This window comes from Anabas testudineus, chromosome 3 (assembly GCF_900324465.2).
Source record: "Anabas testudineus chromosome 3, fAnaTes1.2, whole genome shotgun sequence".
Classification (NCBI taxonomy): Eukaryota; Metazoa; Chordata; class Actinopteri; order Anabantiformes; family Anabantidae; genus Anabas; species Anabas testudineus.
Window position 1 is genome coordinate 8,942,384 of NC_046612.1, and position 25,630 is coordinate 8,968,013.

General features: G+C 40.7%; 1 protein-coding gene across 1 annotated transcript; it reads right to left on the reverse strand.

Moving 5' to 3' along the window:
- Positions 1–936: 936 nt before the first annotated feature.
- rras2 (RAS related 2) lies at positions 937–25,016 on the reverse strand. Its single transcript, XM_026378245.1, has 6 exons — positions 24,584–25,016; positions 6,550–6,637; positions 6,291–6,393; positions 4,595–4,703; positions 3,412–3,530; positions 937–3,007 (listed from the first exon to the last, which is right to left on the reverse strand). The coding sequence occupies exons 1-6, from the start codon at positions 24,683–24,685 to the stop codon at positions 2,920–2,922; spliced, it is 609 nt and encodes a 202-aa protein (XP_026234030.1). The 5' UTR covers positions 24,686–25,016; the 3' UTR covers positions 937–2,919.
- Positions 25,017–25,630: the final 614 nt, after the last annotated feature.

Genomic DNA, 25,630 nt, shown 5'->3' on the forward strand with positions numbered 1-25,630 from the left:
TGCCATTTATTGTGTTTATTAAAAGGCCCCCAGGATCAGGCTCAAACATGGTTCATCACCTGCAGGTCAGGACTGCTGCATCTCTAACAACTGGGGTGGCTGCACAACTGCAACATCTAAACAAACAATTTAAACCAACCACATCTGATACTTACTGTGTTTTCTTGTGCTTCTATTTAATGTTCTTTTCTTAACCACAGCCAAAGCTGTAAGAACTCCTCATTTCACCACATGCAGATTGATCCAAATATGGTTCATCGTTACATATGAAGCCATGTGTACCCTAAGTGTCTTCTATTTAAGCTTTGTCTAAATGCAAAATCCATTACATTTATATTGGACAGAGTACTTACTCCACCATTTAAGTAGTGAATTTGTCACCTCTCACTAAACTGTGTGGTGCACATTAAAAAAGTGTTTTACATTACAAAGTATTGTTGAAGTTCTTCTTTTAATTTGTCATTGATGTATTTGTGTCTTATCTCAAGTTCCAGTTCACATCCTTAGTCAGAGCAACCCCCTTGTGGTCAAATATGTGCATATGTGTGAATTAGATCACCTCTTGAATGAGTTCATTGTAGGTAAACCTAACTGAGGAACGTAATCATTTTTATTCTTATTCATCCACTCGAGAGTTTTTATGTCACAATCTAGAGAAACACTGCCTCCTAAAAAGTGCACAGCATTGCAACTTCATGCAACCTGGACTAAAGTATTTCTGACTGAAGATATGATGCACAAATATGACCATGCCCTATATTTCTGACATTCCTTATTGAGAAATGAGAGGCCTTATCAATGATAGATGATAGATGTTTGACTACAAGCTGGTGTCAAACTGCAAATAATTACAGGATATTACATTGACTGAATCCTGTCCATCACACACTGATGGCAGAGTTTTTAAATCTAAAAAAAAAAAGATTCTCTAACCCATCTGGCTCAATGACAGATTTTATTTAGCACCAAAAGCTAGACACAGGGCAAAAGACACTGACATGGAAGAAAATGGAAAAGTAAAAACAAAAAACAAAACAGTATGATTTGGATGCAGACTAGATTTTGCAGTAAGATGGGAAGGGTGTATTTCAGATCTGAGTAATTACAACAATTCACTCATGTGGTTTAAAGACCCTGTGCAGAGACCAGAATCATTGCTAAAACTCTCTCCCACCTGACCTGACATTTTACACTGTGAGCTTTTGGTGAACACATCAAGATAAATATATTCTTCATTACTAAGCCACAATAAAAGAAAACATTCCTGGTCACATCTGGGGGAAGAATCCAATTTTTCAAATTTGGGGCCCAACAGTCATCTTCAGTTTAAAATAAGAGAATTAAATATTCTTCTTTACATATATACACAGCCGTGCTGTGAACATGTATTCACTTATAAACATATAAAAATACTTGTCAACTAGTTTGATAAGAAAATAATGTATAAAAGTAGCGTAGAAACATTTAATCAAGTCCATTACTTCCATCATCTGATTTTCTTGTTTATATTACAAGATGATGATACGAAAAACAAAACGTGGTACTTCATTTGTGTGCCCGAACTGAAGTACAGAAGTGGAAAGGGAAGGCAGAACAGCGTTTCGCCTGTGGTGATGATAGCTCCACAGGCGGCAGGTCCGGCGAGTTCATGTCCCATTGGAGATTAATTGTTTTACGACGTGCATTTCAATGCTTCCACTTGTCCTTATTTTCCTAAAGGCAGGTTATTGGGGGGAGAAAAAAGTTGTGTAGCAGGATAATCAAAGGACACAAAACAAGTGCATTGCCACTGTGTTACTGGAATGATAAAACAGTAATTTGTAGACTACGTAGTTGACAGAAATGATGCATTATACTGGAATGATCCGAACTAAACCGAGCACTGAAAGCTTCTTGATTTGCGACAAATGGGTTTGTTAACATTAATTGTCAAGAGTTGAATATCGAGCATGTAATACAGTGTTCAGAGCTTCGATCAGAAATCATGTTACCTTTTAAAGCTACACAATGCGCTACCAATAATTTTGTCTCTAGTGCTTCTCAGAAATCTGTGTTGTGACGTGTTCCGACTGAACCACCACCTATCTAGCAAAAAACATTAGGATAAATTTGCTACTTTCAGTACATTGAGGTGATGGCATAGAATAAGATTTCCTTCAATCTATAAGACCTTTAAAAAAATCTAATACAGTAGACGCTCCATAACTGGCAAGTGAGATGAAAGAAGAAACCACAGACAAAGTAAAGAATCCACTGCAGAATACCAGCAAGTTCTACCACTGTAGCTTTAAGGGCTGTCTAGGCAATATATTTATATACATACTTATATATTCACTTTCATATATGTAAAACCAAACTCAACCTCACACACTGTACTGTGGTGATTTAATAGCTCATTAGAAATACACTTTGAAAATCACAACAAATGTCACTTATGTACAGTAGCAGATTAGCACATGGGATTAAAGGTGAATATGGCACAACATACACAAAGCTTCATAAGATAATCTCTCTGCTCTGGCCAGACACTGGAAACTAAAGAAAGTCATTAACATTCTTGATATATAGTTTTCATTCAATCTCGGTAGCAAATACAAATATCACTACAAGGCAAGAGGAGTCCTTCAGAGTACAAAACATTAATTTGTCAGGCTGATTTAAAAGGCAATGTTTAGTGTTGGGACTCTCGTGTGAATTAGATTATGGCTGAAGGTAGAGTGGTGTTAAAATTTGGCATTGTCAGTTGTCCATAGTGATGTCCTGGGGACAGCGGTTCCTGATCGAAGTATCTCAGAAAAGGCTGTCTGAAGTCATGCACGTGGAGAAGGCAGCGGTCAGTCATCCACTTAGGATGTGATGTCAGGCAGAGTGGGTGGGGTGGTAGAGAGTAGCTGCATGAGTTACAGTGATAAGGCTGACTCAGACGATCACACAATGGCAGCCGCTCTTGTCTTTCTCTTTTCTTGTAGGTTCTGGCGAAGGTGGACATTCCTGTTCTTGGAATTTCCTAGGAGACAGCAAAACTATCAGGACGTTCTGGACTGTGGACATTTACTTTTTCTGTCTGTAAATTTTCAGTTAAAACAGAGAGTGATTAGTGGGGTTGTTGGGTTTTCTATATAATTCTGTATGCAGTTATATTTTGTAAGGTCTTAAATCTTAAGTACTGTTGGCGCTACACAATAAAACTGAATTGAATTAAATTAGCTGGCACACTCCAGGCTATTAATGATAAGCTAGGAAAACATTTAGGATAACAAGTGAGCCACACACACAGAGTGAAATAATAATTGAATGATAAAGATTTATCCTTTTTTTAAATTAAGCTGAATTTACATGAATATAGTTGAAAAATGGTTGAGTCGCTCCACATGCTGGCAACATGTAAAGATTCCTACTCGAAACACCTACCTGATTACTCTAACCAGCTCGTGGAAAGCCTGGTCTACGTTCATACGGATTTTAGCTGAAGCCTCCATATATGTGACCTTCAGTTGTCTGGCCAGCTGCTGGCCCTCTTCCTGGGTTACCTGGAATAAAAAGAAGAAGAGAACAAACCTTTAAACCTGATGTTCAAATGTGTTCGAGCACATGTGAAGAACACTTCTGTGCGTCTCAGACACTGGTGTTATCTTCTCACATTGTTCATTTTACATTTACATATAGGTTTTTCAACACTGCTAATTCTCTCCTTTTAATTTTAATTGTTACTCCAGACACCGTTTTGTGCCAACATCCGTGAAGCTCGATCACGCGTAGTGCAGTGTGGCACAATGTTGTCCAGCAACAGCAGCGAATATGAAGCGATTTTTACACTCTTGCCCCAATTTTGATTGCATCTCATTTTGTAATTTCTCAAGTGTAGGTTTAGTACACACTTAAATTAGCATGTAGAACGCATCTGGGACACTGACTGAAATCTGCCTCTGCCCTCTTGGTGACACAGCTGTGTGTTTAATCTGGAACTGAATCATTCAAAAATGGAATTAGGTCTAAAGCTAAACTAAATATACTCATCCTACATAACACTATAAGGATAAGGAACCTTAGACACATGTGACTGTACTGTACCAACTTCTGAATATGTTGATGTGTTTCTCTACCAGATTTGCCGGATAATATTAACATTTACTTACAGTTTGAGTAATTCAGCTTCTATTATTCAGAAAGCCTCGAGCTATTTATGTTACTGTATGTGTAGCGACTGACTCTGTTATCTATAATGTTGTGAAAGCTATAATCTGATGGCCTACACGTGCTTGTAATGTTCCTTCTCACCATTTGGTGGTGGTGTGGATTCACCGAAAGAAGTGACGAGATTATTCATACCAAAAGCTAGAAAATTCATCACACTCCCTTTTCTCTCCATCCATCCTGCCCTCCCAATACCACAGTTTCTGCAGCCTCTTTTAGTCTCATACTCACATCCTGTTGTATGTTAGCAGATAGCTGCAGCTGCAATGCTTGCTTCCACTTTCAAGTATGCAAATGCAAATCCACCAGACTGGTTGATATTATCTCTTCAGATGAAGAGAGACTCGGTATATGTTTTCTCAGTCAGTGGGTTCACATCTCTGCAATCTGTTGGACTTACTTGTCTCTGTAGCTCCAGATCGGCTTTGTTTCCTACAAGGATCATAGGGAATTCATCTCTGTCTTTGACTCGTAGAATCTGTCTTTGGAATTTGTAGATTTCTTCAAAGCTGTGAAACATTACATGGTGTTATGTGAACAAATAAAAGGTTATATTATGATTTTAAATACAGGTGCATACATCCACCAAAAAAGTGAATGTAGCTGAATGAAAACACGCATCACCCAGAGAGTGAGGTTAACAGAACGGAGGTTCAGAACATGTGAGCAAAGAGGAAAGTCAGCTACGCTATTACAGAAACATAAAATGTGTTGTCTAAGGCTCTGCTATGTGCACTGACCTGACCGTTGTCCCACTATAATATAAATGCCACGTTCACTTTTTCAACCAAATGGCAAATAAAAATGTCAGTCTGGGGAAAAAAAGAGGCAGAATGTGACCGCAAACCCAGGACGGCATTCCAGCCAAGGGCCCACAGACAGCTTGGTGAGCACATAGTAAATCTGGAAAGACTTAACTAATATAAATGGAGGAAGGAAAGACTGTTTACAACATAAACATTGGGAGGGGGCAGTGGGTGGCGGCAGGGGAATGCAGATCACTGCACTGTTGGGCAGGGACACAAAGACAGGGAGGATGGGGTGTGACAGACTCATTGCAGCAAGAATACTATGAAAAATAATATGAAAGATATTTTCAAGGTGACTTAAGCTCTGATACTGTCACTTACTAGTTTCCCTCCTTTTATTTCCCCTTTAATTTAAATCCTCATTGTTGGCACGTTCATGAAATCAAGCCCCGTTTGTGTTACTATGTACTTTTTGTGAAAGTATTTAACGTTAATGTGTTTATATCAAGTGATTCTCTCTCTTTATAGTATCCTTTCTTGGTAGTCGCAGTGCCCGCCATGCTGGTTTCAGATTTCTCTCTGAAGCATGAAGGGTTCGCTGGAAAACAATGCCTACGTGCAACACAGCACAATTTTATCTAATTTAATAACAGTATCGCAGTTTGCTGTTCACACTCGCTCGCTTTATTAAAAGCAATCGGCTATACCGTAAACAGATACACCTGCTCTTCTGAAAAATTCATTATCATCTTTGGGAATATATCCTTTATTGTCCTCAAGATATCTGACAGTATATATGTTAATGTGCATTAGCTTGTCCCTTTTCCTTCTGGAAATGTTTAATGCAATGCAAGACTGCTTTACTATCTGCAGAACGACCAGCAGGGTTTAAGAGGTTAAATAACTGATGTGTCTTTACATCATAAAATGGAAAAGTCCATGTAAAGAGTGACATTGTTGTGAAATTCTCATCAAGCCCGTTCAGTTTTACCTGTGACTGAGGCTATCTCTATTTTAGCTCATACACTATTGTTTGAACAGCACGAGGGCTTTAAATAGAAGGTAAGGTACATGAGTGAATTCAAGAGAACAGGATGAGGGAGGAAGTGTTGAGAACAAAACAAAATGACAAGAACAACTGCTAGAGGGTCCGGAAATACAAGCGGCAACAAGTGAGAGTACCGGCGTAAGATTTATGGTTTAAGTAGAGTGCGAGGCAGGGGTGGAGAGAAAGGCAGTGCGTAGCTGTGAACGGTAAACAGAGATGTGCAAACAGAATAAAAGAGAGGAAGACACAGCAGAGAGGCTGTAGCTGGGAGTTAGCGCATGACGAGAACTGTCACTTACCTTCCTCTGTCAGTGACTGAGAAGACGAGCAGGAAGCCCTCCCCTGTCCTCATGTATTGTTCTCTCATGGCTCCAAATTCTTCCTGTCCAGCCGTGTCGAGGACTAGAGAGCGTGCACACAAAGCACACGCACACACACACACACAGAATAACAGGCAAAACAGACTCTTCTTGAAGTTCCTCAAGTACAATAGTAATGCAATAAGAACATGACTTATACATTTAGTCTGGTCATATTTGTTCAGCAAAGTGCACTTACTGTCCAGCCTGGCTGCCCTTTCGTCAATCACACACTGTTTGGTATACGAGTCTTCAATGGTGGGGTCATAGTCAGTGACAAAGTACGACTGTAGGAGAGAAAGAAAAGAGAGAAGAACATGTGACTTTGTCCAGGGTTTATTTATTATATCACACTGAGACATACACATACATACTATCCCCATCCACAAGTGACTACATACTGATGTTTGCGGCTTGAGCTTGCTAGAAACCAGCATGCTGTACTGTTTTATATCAACAGGAAATGAAGCAATATGCATGCCATGCAAATGAAATCAAACAGTGTCTACGAGGTAACTGCCAATTAAACTTTCACAATTCATTTTTTGCAGCTGTGAGCAGCTCCTCTGGTTTCTCTGTGAATTACATAGCGGGTGATTCGTATCCAGTTTTTAGTCTGCGCGCTGCCCATGCTGAGTTGAGTTTATTTTGCCATGTATCCACAGTGAACACGCTACTATGCAAACTGGAATCCAGCTTATAATAAAGTGTGTATCATGGATACAGTGACTAAAATCAGCTGGCCTCAAAATGGTTGGCTATGAAAACAAACAGCCACTCCGTTCTTGTGTTTTAGTTAAAACACAGCACAGACAGCCTTCCTGACCTCTACCTTTACTACCGTCCTGTAGACAAGAGGTAAACACGCTGCCTCACACAAAAACCGCAGCTTAGGTTTAGACAGCAGACTGGTTTTCTATGATCAAAACATATTTACAAGACATTTCCTCAGATGCAAAAGTCACACCACTCACTCCCGAAGGCTTTGATTCTTTCATTCTGTGGCCAGTATCTGGTCTCCTACAAACCTAAGCTGGAAGGGTGGGGCCAGAGAGCCGGGAGGAGGAGGAGACATGCATTTTTTACATTTTTCCTATGTTTTGTAGTTCTTGCTCCTCTCTGAGACTAGTTAAGTGGTGACAGCTGAGGGGAGTGCTCGGGGAATGTCAAACCAACACCCCACAAACACAGAGAGATCACGAGGACATAAAATCCAGATAAGATCCTCTGTCATTTTAACAACGAGCAAAATTTAACTTTTTACATTTATTTTGTTGGTGCGTGTGAAACTGTGCATGGAGACGAGACATGCCTTGCATTATATGCAGTTCTTACACTTTTGAGTAATTTGTAGACAGCTGATGCAAGATCAAAAAAAGAAACTAATGAATCACTTCCTTAATTCTGATTACAGCATTTCTGCTACATCAACTTATTATTAGATAAAAACATACTGACTTTTATTTTGGTCGACAAGATATGTGTGTCGAGTGTTTATATCATTGGTCAGTAAATCACCAACAGAGTCTTTCCACTGTCAAATCCAAATGTGTAAGTTGATATTTCTAATATGTTGACTCTTATATCATCAGCATACAAATTCTTTTCTCCCACCTGCAACCCTCTGTAGCTGCAGATAATCTCTCCCTCTCACTCTTCTGTCGCTCTGCAGCATGCAAGTCTGCCGGCCTATGTCACATCCACTCACCACTGCTCAATAATTCATCAGTATTACTGTGTATCCTAGAACGTGCTTGCTTCACTGCACTCTCAGTGTGCCTTCACACAACCAGACAGAGACAGAAAGAGAAAGGGAGAGGGGGGGAAAAGAGGCTGCTTGTGTTTCTCATCCTTCTCCCCACCCCTCTCCCAGCCATCACTTCAGCACGTGACCTCAGCTTCCCGTCAACCTCTTATTCCTGTTCTGTCAACCCCGGGCAGCCGCATTGAGCCCCGCACTGCTTTGGCTATTCCTCCCCTCCCTCTACATTCATGGCTAGTGTAGCTGCTGCCCTCTGTTTTGTCCAAGCTGATTCTCCCAGAACTGTTTCCCATGATGGATGAGCCTGTTTTGCAGTGCCAGCAGCACAAGCCAGCACTATCAGGGGGCTGTAGCACGGAGTAGCTCGGCAGCGATAGAGCGATGAGCTAGGTGAGGGAGTGCAAACATGACTCAGGAGGACGACTGATAATCATGGGGCACGAGGCAGCTTGAGTCACACCAAGTAATATGATCTATTAATACTTTTTAAAAGTCAATGACTTCATCAGGCAGGCTTCTAAATCACAATGAGTCAGGTTGAGGTGAGGAGAGATGCCCCCGTCTTCTGGGGAGCACTGACACCTATAGTTTCTTACTATTGCACATCCACCACCTGCAACTAGCTGGATATCAAAGCTGTGACCAAAATGTGTCAACTATCAAATAACTGTCCTAACATTTATAACTGAATGATTTATCAGGTAAAAAATGACTGAAACAATTAAGACATTAACATAACATATGATTTCTATCTCTGCTTGTAGAACTCATAATAAAACTCAAGTACTGCACTGACTGTAGGAATCCAAACATTTTAATCCATTTGGAGCTAAGACTGTGACGACATCTTACTGTTATCTGCCAGACTATTTCACAGGTACATATTGAGCGGGCAGAAGGATTCCTAGACACATTTCCATGAAAATATTTCACAGCTGTCATGAGGAGACAGCTCACGCTAACAGTGGAGTCAACAGCTCAATTATTTTGTTCATGTGTAAGTGTACACACACATTCACTGATGCTGTGGCTTCTGTGGACATTCAGGTATGTGACTTAAACTTCTGAGGCATTTACAACAGACCTGTTATTTGGCAGCATCTTCACAAGTTCATGGACATTTTTATTTAAGCATATCCCTTTTTTTTATGTAGCAACTTTACATGATGCACAAAACGGGATGAAGATTGTTATGATTTGGCATTTGTCTCTGCTCCGTGGATATACTTCACAATATAAAAAGCAAATCAGTACAGCATGTGCTTACATAGGATGATGTATAACTTAAAATAAAAAGGAACATGGTGTGAAATTTACAGGGCTGCAGAACCAAGCTGCAGTACAGTTTAGATGTTGATGGCAAGGTGGGTCAGGCCACACTCAATTCTGCAGGAAGGAAACTCCACCTCTGCAGCAGGCAGCTGGTCCAGCCGAGCCCTCGGGTGGTGGTGATGTCACAGACGGCATGTTCCCCTACCCCGCCTACCTAACAAAGTCCAAACCTGTCACTCAGTTCCCCTCCAGAATTCCAACTATACATCCCAGGCCTCCACCCACACGCAGCACATGCACGCTCCCACCAGGAAAGCATTAGAGGCCTGTTTTCACCATGAATACACGGCTGCACGACAGCTGCAGCACAGCTTTCTATGTCAGACAAGAGTGAAGAAGTAAATCGATAACTATCTTGCTTATTTTATCAGATTAAATAGGTTTTGGAAAAGCAATAAAAGGACAGAAATCTTGGTCCATCTTGGTATCTTTAAACCAGCTATTTTCATTGCTGTGTGTCAACAGTTCCGTTCAATGTTAGGCAATTTAGAAGAAATTATCACAGTTGAGAAGCTAAAGGCAGAAAAATATGTGATAACTGGTTTATATGACTGAACGATTTGTTGTTGACAAACTTCCTGTCAGTTGACTTAGTTGTTGTTGTTGTTGCTTCAGTAACGCATTTCCTAATGACTAGGACTGTACAAATCTCAGCAGAACAAACCACAAAGATAGCATCGGACAGTGTGTAGGTGTATCTGCCTTCTAAATCATATTCAGTATCAGTATCAGAGGCTCTATGTGGTCCAGCCTGTAGTGTTTCATATATTTCATGTATACACTGCATATAAATTACTGTGAAACACCTGACACGCTTTCTCTTTTGAAGCAACAAATCCAGTCTCGTACAACTGCTGGTTGTCAAGAAAAGAAAGAATGGGTGATATGTGTAGGCGTGAAATCAACATCATGCTTGCACTATGCACCCATTTCCTCTCCACACACACAGCTTCAGTAACACTAAATATAGATCATTTTCCATCTCTGTGTCAGTTATCCTATGTGCACAGATACAAGTAAGAGTTTCACACACACAGAGAAAAAAACACCTTAGGCGATTAATTAAGAAAAACACATTGTACCTACACAGATGAGGGGAAATGGTGCGTCTACCTACTGTCATTAGGAGAGGGAATGCTGAGCTAAACCAAATAGTCATCAACATGGTTAGGTGTTAATTACCTGCTGCGTGGCTCAATGCCCAAAGAGAATTTACAGACCTCAACATGAAAATCATCAGCCGTAGTTTTTCTTTAATTAAAGAAAAATGCAGATCGAATGCCATTAAATTGTGCTATTCTAGGACAGAAATCTGTCTTCATCTGCAATTTTTAAATATTCCCCAACCTCCTCATTCCGCGCACAAACAAACCAGAGCTTGCCACAATGTTTTCCTCTGAAAAAGCTGAAGCATACTACAAGAAATGTTCAATTGTGAGAAAAAAAAATTGAACACATTCAAGTTCTCAATGACCAAAGAACCATTCAGTTCAGCCCACTTGTTTTTTTGCACATAGAGAACAAAACGTTGCAAAAAATAGCTCTAGATGAAGGAGTGGGTGTGAAAGTGTGAGCTTAGTGTGGTTTCATGCTTTTTGCAAAATGAACTGAGGGTTGACGAAAACAGTCCAAAACACGTTCTCAGTTACCGTAGCACAAATTGAATCAGGGAGCTTTGTCTAGAAAAGAGAATGTCTGTATCATCATGGCCGTGCAGAAGTTATCAGCTCTCATTAATCTTCGATGGTAAAGATTCAACTGGCCCACACCAGTTTCCCAGTTTGGCAGCTATACAAAAAGCCAGTTCAACCTTGAACTAGAATAAAATCTGACAAAATGATCATTCACTATCAGGAAATACATCCTCAGGGGTCAGAAGAAGCTATAAGTCTCTTTGAGTGTTCAGATTGTGCTTCCCAGACAGGTTCTTGCTCTCGGTTCTGCTGACAGAGCAACGCGAACCGCTTCATAGACCGACACCAGCACCAAGAAGAAGGAATGGTCCCCCATGAGGCGAGAGTGGTGGTGGGGGTTGCCCTCAAGCTGACAGGTGAAACGTGCCATTTGTAAGACTTGTTCAGTGGGCCAGAGCCAAATGCAGCAATTTCAATTAAGGACATAAAGTCCATGCTCAGACAGTCTGGAGCCTGCCAAGTTGCTGCCTCAGCTAGACAGCAGAATGTGACAGATCGCAATGATCCACTCCTGATATCATCATGACCAAAGCATCTCATCCATTCTGGATGCTTATGAATGTAGCCTATCAAAAATGTGTGATGGTATAAATATTCATGCCTGTCTTGGTTTTCCTCTACAACCTTTCAAGGCAGTCAGTCCACTAAGCTGCAATCTGTCTCAACCTGCGTTTCTTGGTTAGCTAAGCATTAAACCACAGCAGCATAGAGGGGGGAAATGATATAAGAAAACTGAAATTTGACAGGGGCATCTGTGTATCACTTCCTGTCCTCAAACCCGTGCAGATTTAACCTTTGCTAAATCTCTGGGGCTGGACAACACAGCTGTCAGTAATCAAATAGTCAACCACGAGGGTTTAATGATAAACAGATGGATGTGAAGACCTATTCCTCGCATCTTTACACTGTCTGTCCTCCTCCATCATCGCCTTTCTTCTCATGCTTCACTGGCTTTCACACGAGTGACCCAGGAGTTTTTGTGAGGAGCATTGTTGTGTTGAGTACTTAAGAGTGCTGGAAGTGAGAAATAGTGGAAAAAATAAGACAGAATGAAAGGTTTGAGGGGGAGGGAGACTGTAGGCTACATGAGGGAGAGCAAGAGAAAAAGAGGGGGAGGGAAAGGCATTAACTTCCTGTGGAAACACCCACTTTTCCCATGAGCTCATACAAACCAGAAAGGTCACTTATTCAATACCTAATACACGAGGAGAGAAAGCGAGCACACAATGTGTCCCCTGCTTTAAAGGAGCATTCTGTAAAAGTGGGGAAGAGCTTCGAGAGAGTACGCATCGCTGCAAGAGTTAGATGAAAATAATAATAAAACAAGTTTTGGTTGAGCCAGGTCATTTTCCAAAGTCTAAAGCCGCTGCTGTAAAGTTGAACGACCATGTGGTCTGCTCAACATCCATAGTAGCGATGTCTGACTGAATGTTTGAAGGTAGCACTGAAACTTGGCCAGACGCCAAATGAAAGGAACCCATACACATCAGTCCTCTTCCTCCTAATGCGCAACAAATCAATAGCCTGTCCCTTCAATCACTGCCTTGTCCTTACATGCTGGCAGACCAGTGAAACTCTTTAAAGATAATTCAGTTTTTGTTAGTTTCCCTATTAAAGCTCAATATTCACAAAGATGATATTTTTTGGGCTACGCCCCGTTTGGTCTTATAGTCTGTGGTCTGTATAGTAAATGCAGTACTACTGCATTAGCAATTGCTGCGTCTTTACTTCTACATGCCAAGCTGTATAACCTCTTGGCAGACTGATTCTTGCCACGGGATCGATCTCATCAAATGCTTTTCCGATTGTATTGTACAATATATGTACTGTTCTTATTATTTTAAAATTTAATGAGCTTACATGCATTATGTTGCCTCTGGAAGTATGTCAGTCTAGTGACTTTGTTATGATAGATACAGTATAATATGTTTTTAGCCAGATCATTGCTGATTAAGCTAATGATAGTAGTGATGTCCAAACTCTTCTTATTCATATATATTCACCACTGAATAGAACATCATCTGACTTCTGGAACCACTTAAGCCGTAGTATTACTTACTCACGTCTGCACTGTTTGCACTTCTGGTTAGATTCTAACTCCATTTCACATTTCGTCATTAAACCTGTACTCTGCTCAATGACAATAAAGTGGAATTTAAACCTTTTCACTGTCAATCTAAACCCATTCAGATTTAACTAAATAAATAATAATAATTTAACTATTGTCATTCAAGTGGTCATTAATGAAGCACATTAAAAAGGTAGTCGTGGACTATACTTTGACATACTGGTACTTTACAATAAAATCAAACTACGCAGTAGGTGCTGAGTGGCCCTACTAGAACCGAAGGCTGCAGGCTTGGGGATAGCACTCATGCAGAGAATAAAGCAGAGGATAAATGTCCCACTAAGTAGGCCAACTCCTGGCGCAGTCAACCCCCTGCTCTCCTCTAACCTCTCTGGCATTAAGACTTCAATCGCCCTGCTAAATATCAATGTGTGCCGGACTCTAAACACGTTTGAACCCACTCAAAGGTATAGAATGAAAGAGGTGCCATTTAAAGGCCTTTTTTCTACCAGATCACTGGGCTCAAAGCTGCCCGTCTGCTCTAAAGTGGTCACACTACAATCTACTTCTTTATCTCAATTCTGTAGGTACATTTTGTTGCACTATAAGCGGAGACCTGTGTAAATAGCCCACAAAACTGATTAAACAAAACAACACAAAGACAGAGAACTATGTGAACCGCCCTTATTGTTCTAGCTAACCATGTGACATCACATAATGTTCCCCTTCCCTGAATTAAGCCTGCCCTAAGCCGAGCCATTGATGGGTTATCGATGCCGTTTTCTCTACGGCCCTTCCTTGTTTTGCTGGGAGGGACAGGAAATAAAGACTTATTTTGATAAGATTAACTTTCTAAAAAGACATGGTGATACTCCCTGACCGCGATTCGCTCTAGCGAATCTTCATCAGTGGCTGCTTTTTTGGAGATGAGAAAACCTAGACCCATGTGCACTGGAAGTGGAATTGATGTAGAGGATAAATGAAACAAGCCAAGGGCAGAATAGTGAAAACACAGCTGTGAGGTTCTATGAGCAGATAGCGGGTGTTAGAGTTGTGCTGTATTTCTTTTATAACATAAAAGAATTTGTACATGTTGTCATATACTGAGAGTCAGGTCGTTTAATCAGTTCTTCTTCCTCTGCTTGTCTTAGTGCAGAAGTAGCACTGCACATGCTCGCATCAACAAAGCATTACTGTGATGTCTCAGTGAGAGGACATCAGCTACTGCAGTGACGATGTGGACAGAGACACTACTGTGTGATTTTCAAAAAAAACAAAAAAACATAGAAAGTCACTCAGCGGAGTGTGGCTCACAGTCTACAGTCTATGGTTGTCAGGAAAACCGTATGACTGACCAAATAATGGGATGCCGTGTCACAGGATCTAAAGAGCTGGCTCACAAATGAAGATTAGAAAAGAGCAACTGTTTATAACTAAACTACAGAAATGTACAGAAACTGCAGAAATGAACACGACTGTCATTTTACAATGAAACTGTTTCCTACTGTCACATTACAGTTCTTAGCATGTGGTACAGTACGTATGGACGCTTCCCTTCTCGCTCTGTAGGTTCCTGCCCTGTCATCATTACATCATTAGAGCTTTTTACATTGGTATAGATAATTATCATATTCAACAGTTCTAAAGCAGTTTTATAATTTCTTAGTAGAACATTGGAGAGAAAAATTAAAAGATAATCAACGTAAGGTTTAAAGAAATATTATATTTGAATGTGCAGCATTTACAGACCAGTAAAACGGAGACGTGAGGTGTTACAGTCACAATTAAACTGCAAAATCTGTTTATTCCAAACATGGTTAAAGCTGATTTTTTCTCTTTTCATCACCAGTAAACTGTAACTTGAATGGCATTTTCTCCCTTCAAAAACACTCAAGTAAACACATAAACACAGCATGAATTTCACTGTGGCACTTTCTGGTGTAACCGAGCCTTTAGACAGAAACCCTCATCAACACACCAAACGAAATCATTTGAGGGAACGATGTTAACTCCTCCACAGATAGCAGAGAATCTACGCCAAGCTGCAGTGAACGTGTTCTGGAGGCGGTCTAATGTCTTTATAGCAAAATCTTAAACAACTGACAAAGTGAACTGGTCTGAGCTGGGCAGTATCTGGGGAGGGCTGGCAGTCAGCGGACAATGTTTTGGTTAGACATACCAAATGCTATCTGGGCAGCTGTTGACTTGTGCACTGACGTGTGCCAGATTAAAAGTCTGCTGAGAACAGAGTCACATACAGTTGTTAGTTTAATATAACACAACAACTGACTCAGCCAAACTCACATGTTCCCAAATGTATCCACACATGTACCTGAGGTTTACTGCTCACGCTGTGGTTCCTTATGAGTGGAACAGACTTAGAAGCTCATTTGTTGAGGACAGAAGTCACACTTGGCCGTTGTCATCAACACATTTGTGCAGTGAGTTGTACTGTGCTGTCACCTGTTGAGGGGGTGTCTCATTCCATGCCTCACCTCCCCCTGATGGACAGCAGGTGCCCCACATGCCTCTGGACACTGTCTGCATAGGACATGCCAAATGTCCACCAGCTGCCTGGTAGGCAGCTGAAGGCCCAACATCAATGACAGGAGAGTGCTTTAAAAAATCATCTAGTGCTCTGTCAACAAAGTTGCATGAAAACAGTCAATCAGAAATACAAAATCCACAACGGGATAAAGGCTAGCTGCATCCAAACATATTCAAATATATCTCTTGCTCAATGTTAGGAGCCAGTGGGAAATGTGTTGCTAAAATAAGCAGCATGTCAGTTTCCCATAGCCCGAGTTGTTGTTACATGATTCTGAGATGTGAGACCTGATACTGTGGCTAGTTATTCTGAAACAGACAGATGTGTGAATACAGAACAATGGCTAAAAACAACACATAGGAACAAGCTCCCCTCGATGTCTGTCTGATTATCTGAGGGGCAGTGACCAGAAAACAAGCGGGGATATGGCAGGTGAAACAGGCTTTTCTTTTTACCTATCAGAGCGAAATGCTACTTCAAATTACTCATAAACAGTTGACATATGCCTCATAGTGCAATTATTAAAATAAAGATTTGTATGTTAAAAGGTATACAAATTGAACCTCAATAAACTTCTTAGTTGCAGCTCATGTTTGGCAGAAGCTGGTTTTATTTACCGTGTAATATTACATTTAACACTGAAAACATTTTTTTCATATTCAATAATTAAGTTATTATAATTAGAACGGATTAAATGCTTTGCTCAGGGCCACATAAGCTGCAGCTGATATTGTATTTGAAGTGAAATGCTCAATAAGTATTTAAGAGGAAACACAAAGAGATCAGTTTATCTGACTTTTGTCCTTGCTGGTGGTGACTTCCAGGGCCTATGGCATGCATCCATTAAACTACCTGCAGGAGTTCTTCACTCAGATCTCCATGTGTTTTATATGTAAACAAGCTAATGGGCATAGAGGAAGCATAGAGGTGAAAGAGAGAGACGCTGGAACAAACTGAGGAGATAAAGAGGAAACCTTTACCTATCATTGTTCTACTATTCTGAGGGCTTTTGTTTTTTCATCCAGACCCTATTGCAGACCTAGATTATTGCAATTCATTTATCTAGATTAATGCAATTCTTGCTAAAGACGTTAGCAGCACAATCAATGGCAATGTCAATACATGAAAATGACTTGCATTTTAATTGAACCAGTGATCAGAGCAGTGAATAAGTCAAAAACATTATATGTACAGTAATTATGACCAGTGTTTGATACATGGTGCTATCTTCTAAATGCTAAGACAGATTCTTCAGATTATTTTTCATTAATCTCTGCAGGATCACAAACAGCCGATAAACACATAAATAATTGTTTTTTACACAGAAAGTATGTTATTCACTAAAACTAAGAGTGAGTGTGCACAACCTGCAGATCAGATTGAACATCTTTGCTCCCACCACAGATGTTTAATCATAGTTTCTTTCACTGCGTCATCATGAGTAACATATATTAGTAAGCATATAGTCATCACCTCCTTTATGCTATTAGACTGAGAACATGAGGGAAGTTTGATCTATCTATCTATATATATATATATATATGTGTGTGTGTATATATATACATATACATATACATATATATATATATATCCTCTTAGGACCTTGCGTACACACATTTTGGGCTGATCGCAACTGTTACACAGCCTTTCACAAATAGGTATGTAAAGAAAAGGGCATTGCTAGTTTTTAATGCAAAATGTTGTTATGATTGTTATGTGTTGATAAAGCAATTGTGTTATAATTAGGTTAAAATGTAAACAAATGATGTCTTTTCTGAAAATGTTTGTGAAAAGATGATGCTTAGTTTTTGTACTTATCGGGTTCCAATAAGCCCAAATAGCAAAATGAATTTCAAAATGCATATCAAATTAGAGCTCGGGTCTTAAGAGGATATATATAATTAGCGTTAGTTTCTTGCTTGCTTTGCTACAATATATATAACGTAGACATAGAGAGAGAGGAAGAATTATCATTCGATCTCAGATCTGTAATTTTTGGTGGGCAACACCTTTAAACTCCAGCAAATAGCTCTACACAAGCAGAGAAGAGGCTTGAAAAAGCACCACAGGACTGCTTAGAGAACATCTGGTGACTGGTATAATTTTAAATGAATTTTCTATCCCATCACTGCCTTTTTACATCAGCTTTACAAATATTAATCGTTCTCACACATGACACCCTCTTACTGTTGCATTCATGTTAAAGCGTGAGTCAGAGCTTCTGAGAGGGAGCACATTTTTTTCTTGACTAAAGGAGGGTGTCATAGAAAATGTTCACACCTGCCACACAATAAACACGTTCCAGCCCAACGTCTAGGCTGAAAATCCTCTTTTGCTGAATAAGGTAATGATTGTGTGCACAGTAATGTCACGGAACTCTTCACGAAACTGCACAACAAGCGATAGTATGAAAAAACAAAACAGAACTAACTTCTAACAGACACCTACTGTATGTTAAGCAACCTACAGGAGAAGTGTGCACAATGAGGAAGCACACGTACAAAGGAAGGTGAGCACTACCCATTGTTTTCTCAGGTACTAGTGAGGATGCAAGCCAACGTTGGTGAACATGAGTAAACAGTGACACAGGTAAAGGACAGTGAAAGTCACACAAGACAGAAAGGAGAGTGAAATGCTGCTGAAATATGAATGTAAACACCATTTGTGTAACAGTGCATCTGCTCCTACTTGTCCTGGAAACCGACAATGAATCCATTCATGTATTAGACTGACAATAAAACACGGTTACAGCACATTTAACTACAATCATCCACAATACACAACCACAAAAACACACTAATTTGCACCAGTTGTGACTCGTGTCATAAGAATTTCTTTATTGTATTTACTGTACATTGAGCTATTGCTGACTATGAACGGTCTTCATCCCTGGATGGTCATTACTTTCTCATTATGCAGGAGCAAAAGGGATGACCTGCTACTCTCTGGAGCTTTCCCAGATGGGTGGGAGTGTCTGTACAAATTCCGAACTCCCTTTTGCATGAACATTCCTATGGTGTGATGCGTGGCATTTTGCCAGATTGAACAAAATTACCTAAGCAACAGGGTTGTATTTATCCATGAATTCAATGAGGAGATTAAAATGCATTTAGTGCTGCAATCATGTGCATCGCATCCCATATTACAAAAGTGCAGCCGATATAAACTGATTCATCATCTAACTATACTACTTAGCACTTAGTAATTCTCATATATTTGGATGAAATTTTGTTAAATTTGTTCTGAGGGATGTGCTGGAGGGATCTCCCCCTATGTGTGAATGTACGAAGCTCTTTACATTTAAACATATCTTGTGTAAGACGATGTTTTCCATACTTGTTTAGGGCTGATGGCGGAAAGGTCAGAGAGTTGCCACAAACATTATGACCCACCTCCTGGGAACTATGAATAATCATGACAAATTTCATGGCAATCTTATTTTATCTGGCCTTTATTTAGACATGTTGTGCTCTGGTGTGGGTGTTGGACAGTCAATATTTCCAGCTTTACAATAAATCGTACAAACAAATGCAAAAAAAAAAAGTGACATGAAGCACGTAACGCGACACAGACCCACCACCTGATGTCCCTATGTGGTAAAACTTCAAGTAGTCTTTGAATATGAAACTGAATTAAAAAAGAAACTAATCTATCTATCCGCTCTGTACACTACAGCCTCTGATGCTTCAGGTTGACACTGAGACAAACCACACGCCCGGGAGATTTCATACCATCATTTGTACAAATATACTTACAATGGGCTACATTTGGTTAGAGTCTGATGTTCACCGAAGTCTGTGAACATCAAACATACAGTCATAACTATGTCACCGCCCCATAATGACATGTCAAAAAAGAGAAGCGCACAGAAGAATGAGAGCTACAGTATGTTCTCATCAGAGCACAGTTAATGCTCTTTCAAAACAACACCGGGGCGCAGAATAAACTTGCATTTGCAGTCGATGTTAATGGGTCAGTGCGAATTATTGAACCGTGCTCATGAGCCAGAGACTGATAATGAGAAGGAGAAGAAACAGTAAATATGACGTTTTTTCAAATTGATTAAAGGTAGCGTTGGGTTCGGGTATTCTTCTTAATTTACACACAGCGTTTTGCCACATTAACTTTTCATGAGCATAATAAAGAAATCAATCCTAATAAATGACAAACTGTGCACAGGTTGAATTTGTCACACACAGGGTTTGCGTGGTAAATGGTATTTGGGTGTAAAGGCTGTGACCAGGAATATGGAAAGTAAGACATAAATAAACTAACTTTGTGTTGAGGGCATGCAAAACACTGTTTTAAATATTACTGTCGAGTGGTCACTGGAGTACGAAACATTAAACAGTTATTATGGTCTGTGTGTGTGTGTGTGTGTGTTTGTGTGTTTGTGTGTGTGTGTGTGTGTGTGTGTGTGTGTGTGTTGTGAAGGACTTTAAAGTAAAAAACTTTGGAATGACAGCTATGTGTTATCAGATGAATAAGAGTATCTGGTTTTCAGACTTGGATATGCACACAATGCAGGTTGCTCATAGAAACACGCACACAAATGGCTTTCTTTTATTTTTGTGCTTATAGACATTGTGAACCGGATGGAGGATTCACATGCAAAGTGACTGTGAAGCCATTCACAAAAAGAGTCCAAAGTGTTGACTCAGTCATGCACACAGTTTGAAGAGGCACCTTTTCTTTTTTCTTTCTGGGTGACATGTTGCTAAAAGCTTTGCTCCTGAGTCTTTAATATATGATATTCATTTAGTGTACTTTATAGTCAGTCAGAAATCCTGTTGTGAAAAACCACGGGGCAGTTTATTTGCTCTCATTATGATTCTGCGCCGTGAGAAAGCAACAGGTGTCCCGCCTACAGCGCTGAACAAACAACGTACACTCATCACCTGCACACACACACACACACACACATACACTGAAAAAGCGCTTACTGTCATGCGGTTCAATCTTTCATTTCAAAGAAAAAACTATCAAGCTCCCTTAAAGGAGATGAAGGAACACTGGTCAGATATATAAATGGAATTGTTTGTACTCAGCGGTATGGCATGTGACATATCACTGAGCCAGACACAAAGTTACAAAACAGCCTGTAGCCAAAAATGGACTGAGAGCATATCACGTGCGGTACGTACAACAAAGCCTCTAAACTAAGTCTCCAACACACATCTACATAAGTGTCACTGCAAACACTTTGTTCAACCACCTGTGGCTGTTTCTGAGAAATGCACATGAAACTGCGCCTACCGCACCGAGCTCTAACACTACTACCAAGATCACACCTTGTCTCCATATGTCCATTCAGTGAGGGCTCTTCTTATAATCAGTGTTTTTTCTATTGAACTACTAAATTATCTCATATCTAAGAACTCAAAGCCACACTAGAAAGTGTGGGCGTTACGCAGAATAGGAGAAAGACAGCGGTTACTTATTCACTCGCTGTAAATCCAGCGGAGGTCTACAGAAATCCTTAACTAATCCGTCTGGTCATGATCAGTCAGGATGTTTTGCTCTCATCTATTAGTCTCCACTGCTGAGGGCTGCCACCACACTAATATTAGCAAAGCATGTGAGCAAGCAACACCATGTTTTTCAGCCAGCAATCTCATAATGGAGACATCACATTCTAGCAGCTACTTCGGTTACCCGGTGTAAATGAGGAATGTTTTTACAAGAAATTATTTTTTTGATAAATAAAAAAAACTAAGCTACAGAGTCACACACCATCACACATGTAGTCTTCACATGGCCAACATGACTCATGTTTTCCCTTACTTGGGATGCTTCCTCCCTTACAGACGTCACATTAAACAACGCGCTGTGTTCCACAACTTTTGTCAGATGACTCAATGTTATGTCATCCCCATGCTATTTCAGCTTGAGTCAAATGCTTGGCATTGGGGTGACCAGCAGCTCCAAAGGGACCTGCCACTCGTATTGCTAACAACATCATTTTTACCCACTGACTCCCCCCCAAAAAAACCCTGCCTCAGCAGAGTGAAGAGGAAGTTATTTTAATTTTTTTTATTTTCTATTTTGTCTTAGACTCCCTCGAGATCAGCCATGAGCATCAACCCTCTTTAGAAATGACTGATATGTGGCCACAGAATCAAGTATCAACACTGAAAGACCAAATGATTGATTGATCAATTGATAGCGTTGTTTACTTGGTTGACTTGGTTGACATATTTCCTGTATCAAACTATAACTTTCTTTGTAATCAACTGTGGTACAGCCACCTGTACTTGTGTTTAGTTAAAAATATAGTTTGCTCTATTTAAAAAAAGGGTTTTTTGTGGATCTCAGATATTGTATTAACAATTTTCAAATGAACCTAGACTGTAACATGCTCCAAGCCTAGTCAGACTGCAGAAGTAAACTCTTTACACAGACCTTTATACAATAGTAACTTCTTACCTACTTCATAACTGGATGTCAAAACAACCAATTGTTTTACCAACCTAGAACACGAAATTACATCTTTGTTCTAGTAACGAATTTGATGGAAACCATATCCATAAGAGATTAAAGTAAATAGCGTTTGGCGGCAGCCTCCCCAACATGCAACAGAGGTTTTCAAAGAAAGCACTTATGAGTACGAGCCCTAGTAATACACGGTAATAACGTGTAAAAACTGAAACTATTTCTGGTGAAAGTTACGTCAGGTACTTTGTGTTTTTGGCAAAACACAAAACACCAAATCTAAGCTGTCAAATGCACACACACACACACACACAGAGGTACTTTCAGGGATTCAGGAAACAGGTCATGTTTTTCCATACAAAACTGGGAGGTCCTAAGAGCAGCAGTAGAGGGACTTCCTTTGCCGAAGGGCCAAATTCCACATGGTCCATGACCATTCACCCACCCAGGCTGACCAGACCCCTCCAGCCCACACCCACCAACCCCCAACTCAACCTCACACCAAACCAACATGATATCAGTAAAAGGTTCCTTTACCACAGTAGTTGTGAGGAAAGTCTCAACCTCACAACCAGCTGTTAGTTTCTCCCCTGGCAGGAGATTATTAGAAACGTCTGGATATCACACAGATGCTCCTACAGCCAGCATCTCTGCAGAGCTGAGGGTCACACTGAATACGACATAGATCTAATGTATATAATGTGGATAATGCACATATAGGTATCATGAATCATATCACAGTTTATTTATGTAGCACAATATTGAAAAAAATGCAAACAGGGGATTTACAATAAATATTTATATACTTGCATTAGATAAAGAAAAAATCCCCCCCCAAAAAAACTCTTGTTAGTGTTGGCAGTCACTGATCTAGCAGAAATGATTAGCTTTATCTGAATGAATTGGGAATGACATTTGAATTAAATGATGATTGGTATCAGGAGATTTCTATAGACTTTTTATTATTAGGTTTATTGCTAAACCTCTGGTCACATCTACCTCAGTGAGATGATAAAAACACCTATGATCAACTAGGACTTTCTATCATTTTAAATAATTTATTCTACTCTACTATAAATAAAAAAACTTCACAATCACAGTATTAGTATTAACACGGTAACGTTTGCAAGTTAAATCTCGTGAAATGTCTTTTCTGCTTTAAATGCTCCCCTGTTCAGGTCAGACTGGTCACAAATCTGTGCCACATCTATGTGATCCCGTTTTACTTGGTATGCAGTTAATGAGCTTTTTGAACCCTCATAAGAACAACTCCCCCAACACACACACACACACACACTCAGAAGCTTTTCACCCCCACTCTGAAACGTGTGCCAGCCCACTATTGTCTGACAGTGTGGAGACATGCAGCTGCCTGCAGTCTGGTCTCCTGGAAGCCAGAGCCAGCATCAGTAACACTCGCCGACATGAGGTGGCGGGAAGGGGGGGGGGTGCACACAAGGCAAAGGGCAAAGTTTGTCATCTCTTTGACACAGTGTGTGTGTGTCAGTGTGTGTGTGTTTGCGTGTGTGTGGGCCCTCTCCTAAATGACTATTCTGAAAGCCTGGAAGGTCAAAGCAGCGCAGGCCGTGTCTGCAGCGTGCTGGAATGCAACCAGGGGTAGAGGGAGGTAAACTGTTTACATGCCTTTTATATGTGACACAGATGAGCCTTCTTTAAGTAGGCGGCTCCGTTTCTAAGAATATTTCTTATTAGTATGCTGCTCGTCTTCATTTACTGGAGGTGCTTCGGATTAGGCAGCAGCTTGTTTCTAAGTCTTTCAATGGACATTTTGTGCTGCTGCTGTTTATTTTACAGTCACTCAGCCCTAACGGATTTTCTCTGTCTAGTTCACATATTTCCAATGAGATTTGGAGCATGTGTGTGTATGTGTGTGTGTGTGTGTGTGTGTGTGTTTTCTCTCTCCAACCCAATCCTCACTATGATCCATTGCACTTTCTGCACTCCTCTCTCTCTCCTACAGCCTTTAGGACTATTACAGGCTAAATATCACAGTTAAACCAACTTAAATATCACAGTTAAACTAACTTAAATATCACAGTTAAACCAACTCAGTGAGATGTGCCACTTTGCCCTGCAGACCCACTTTTCCTTTCTCTTTTGACTGGCGGCTATAACTGCAAAGTGGAAGTGGATTTGTCGGAAACCATCGTGTTAAAGTGACAGCCGTCCTCTCCTGTTACATTCACAAAATAAGATCATCTCACTGAAGCGTAATCCCGCAGCCCCTCGGCTGATAGTTTGTGGCCTCGGCAAAGTAGCGGAGAAACAAACGGAGCCCGGTGCGCGCTTGCGGGGCTCCGGTGTCCGGCCTCCCTCCGCCTGAGCAGTGAAATCAAAGCGACGGCTACATTGAAGGGAAGGCTGAACGCTACTGACCTGGATAAACTGGATTGTCAGTGCTGATTTGCCGACACCGCCGCCCCCGACCACAACCAGCCGGTACTTCTCCTGCACCGATCCGTCCTTCCAGCCAGCCATCGAGGACACTTCACGTCGCTGCGCTGCGCTCGAAGCCGCCGCCGCCGCCGCCGCCGAAACACCAGTGAGCAGCAAACACCCACTTTTTTCCCGTAAACTGAAGAGGCCCTGCAGAGGAGACACCGGAGCGCAGAGAGGTGCCAAAAAAAATAAAAAAACAAAATACGAGTCGTCGGTGTAGTCCGTTATGCGCACGGAGAAAACAGACGGGGACCCCGGAGCTACGTGCGCTTGTCCATACGTGTGACCGCGTTCGAGCCTCGATAACACTGCGATGTTCGAGTTGTGGATCCGATAGTGGGAGTAATCAGCCAGGCCAGTACTAATGTCTGGCGCTAGGGGCCCTTCTACAGGCAGTGACTGCCTCAACACCCCCTCTGCGCACACACACACACTCACACACACACATCCCCAACCCACTCTCCAGCCCTGACACTGATATCACACACCCATGCACTCACAGTCATTTCAGTAACTGTGGCTCGAAGCTGTCAACAAAATGCAAAACTGCATCAGTACTAAGCTGCTATATGTTTTTTTTTTTTTTTTTTAATGTGGCTTCATAGAATAATGAGTTTGACTTTGGCACAGCACTTTTATTCTCACCAACACACAACACAGGAGCTTCTCATCAAATTAAAAGAAAGACAATCCTGTCATTTCCATTTGGTTATTTTGGCAAATGATATTGTCAACATCGAGTTCCCACAAGCAGAGTAAGCAGATGTCTAAAAAACAACACTTCCATGCACTAAGCCTTGATTTATTACACCACACTATTTCCAGATGTCCACATTTCTCCGTGGGCCGTGCACACAAATTGATTCAGGATTTTGAACCTTGAAAACATGTTTATTTTTGGATAATGCTTTTCTACTTCAAAAACTCATCAGCAAGAGACATTACTTATTGTCAAAGGGTAAATCATAACAGCCGTTTTAGAAA

Coding starts and splice junctions, on each gene's coding strand:
- rras2 (XM_026378245.1), bottom strand. CDS start 24,685: ATGGCTGGCTGGAAGGACGGATCGGTGCAGGAGAAGTACCGGCTGGTT. Junction 6,638..24,583: donor TGACAATCCAGTTTATCCAG/GTCAGTAGCGTT, acceptor TCTCTCCTACAG/TCGTACTTTGTCACTGACTA. Junction 4,704..6,290: donor TCAGTCACTGACAGAGGAAG/GTAAGTGACAGT, acceptor AATGTTTCACAG/CTTTGAAGAAATCTACAAAT.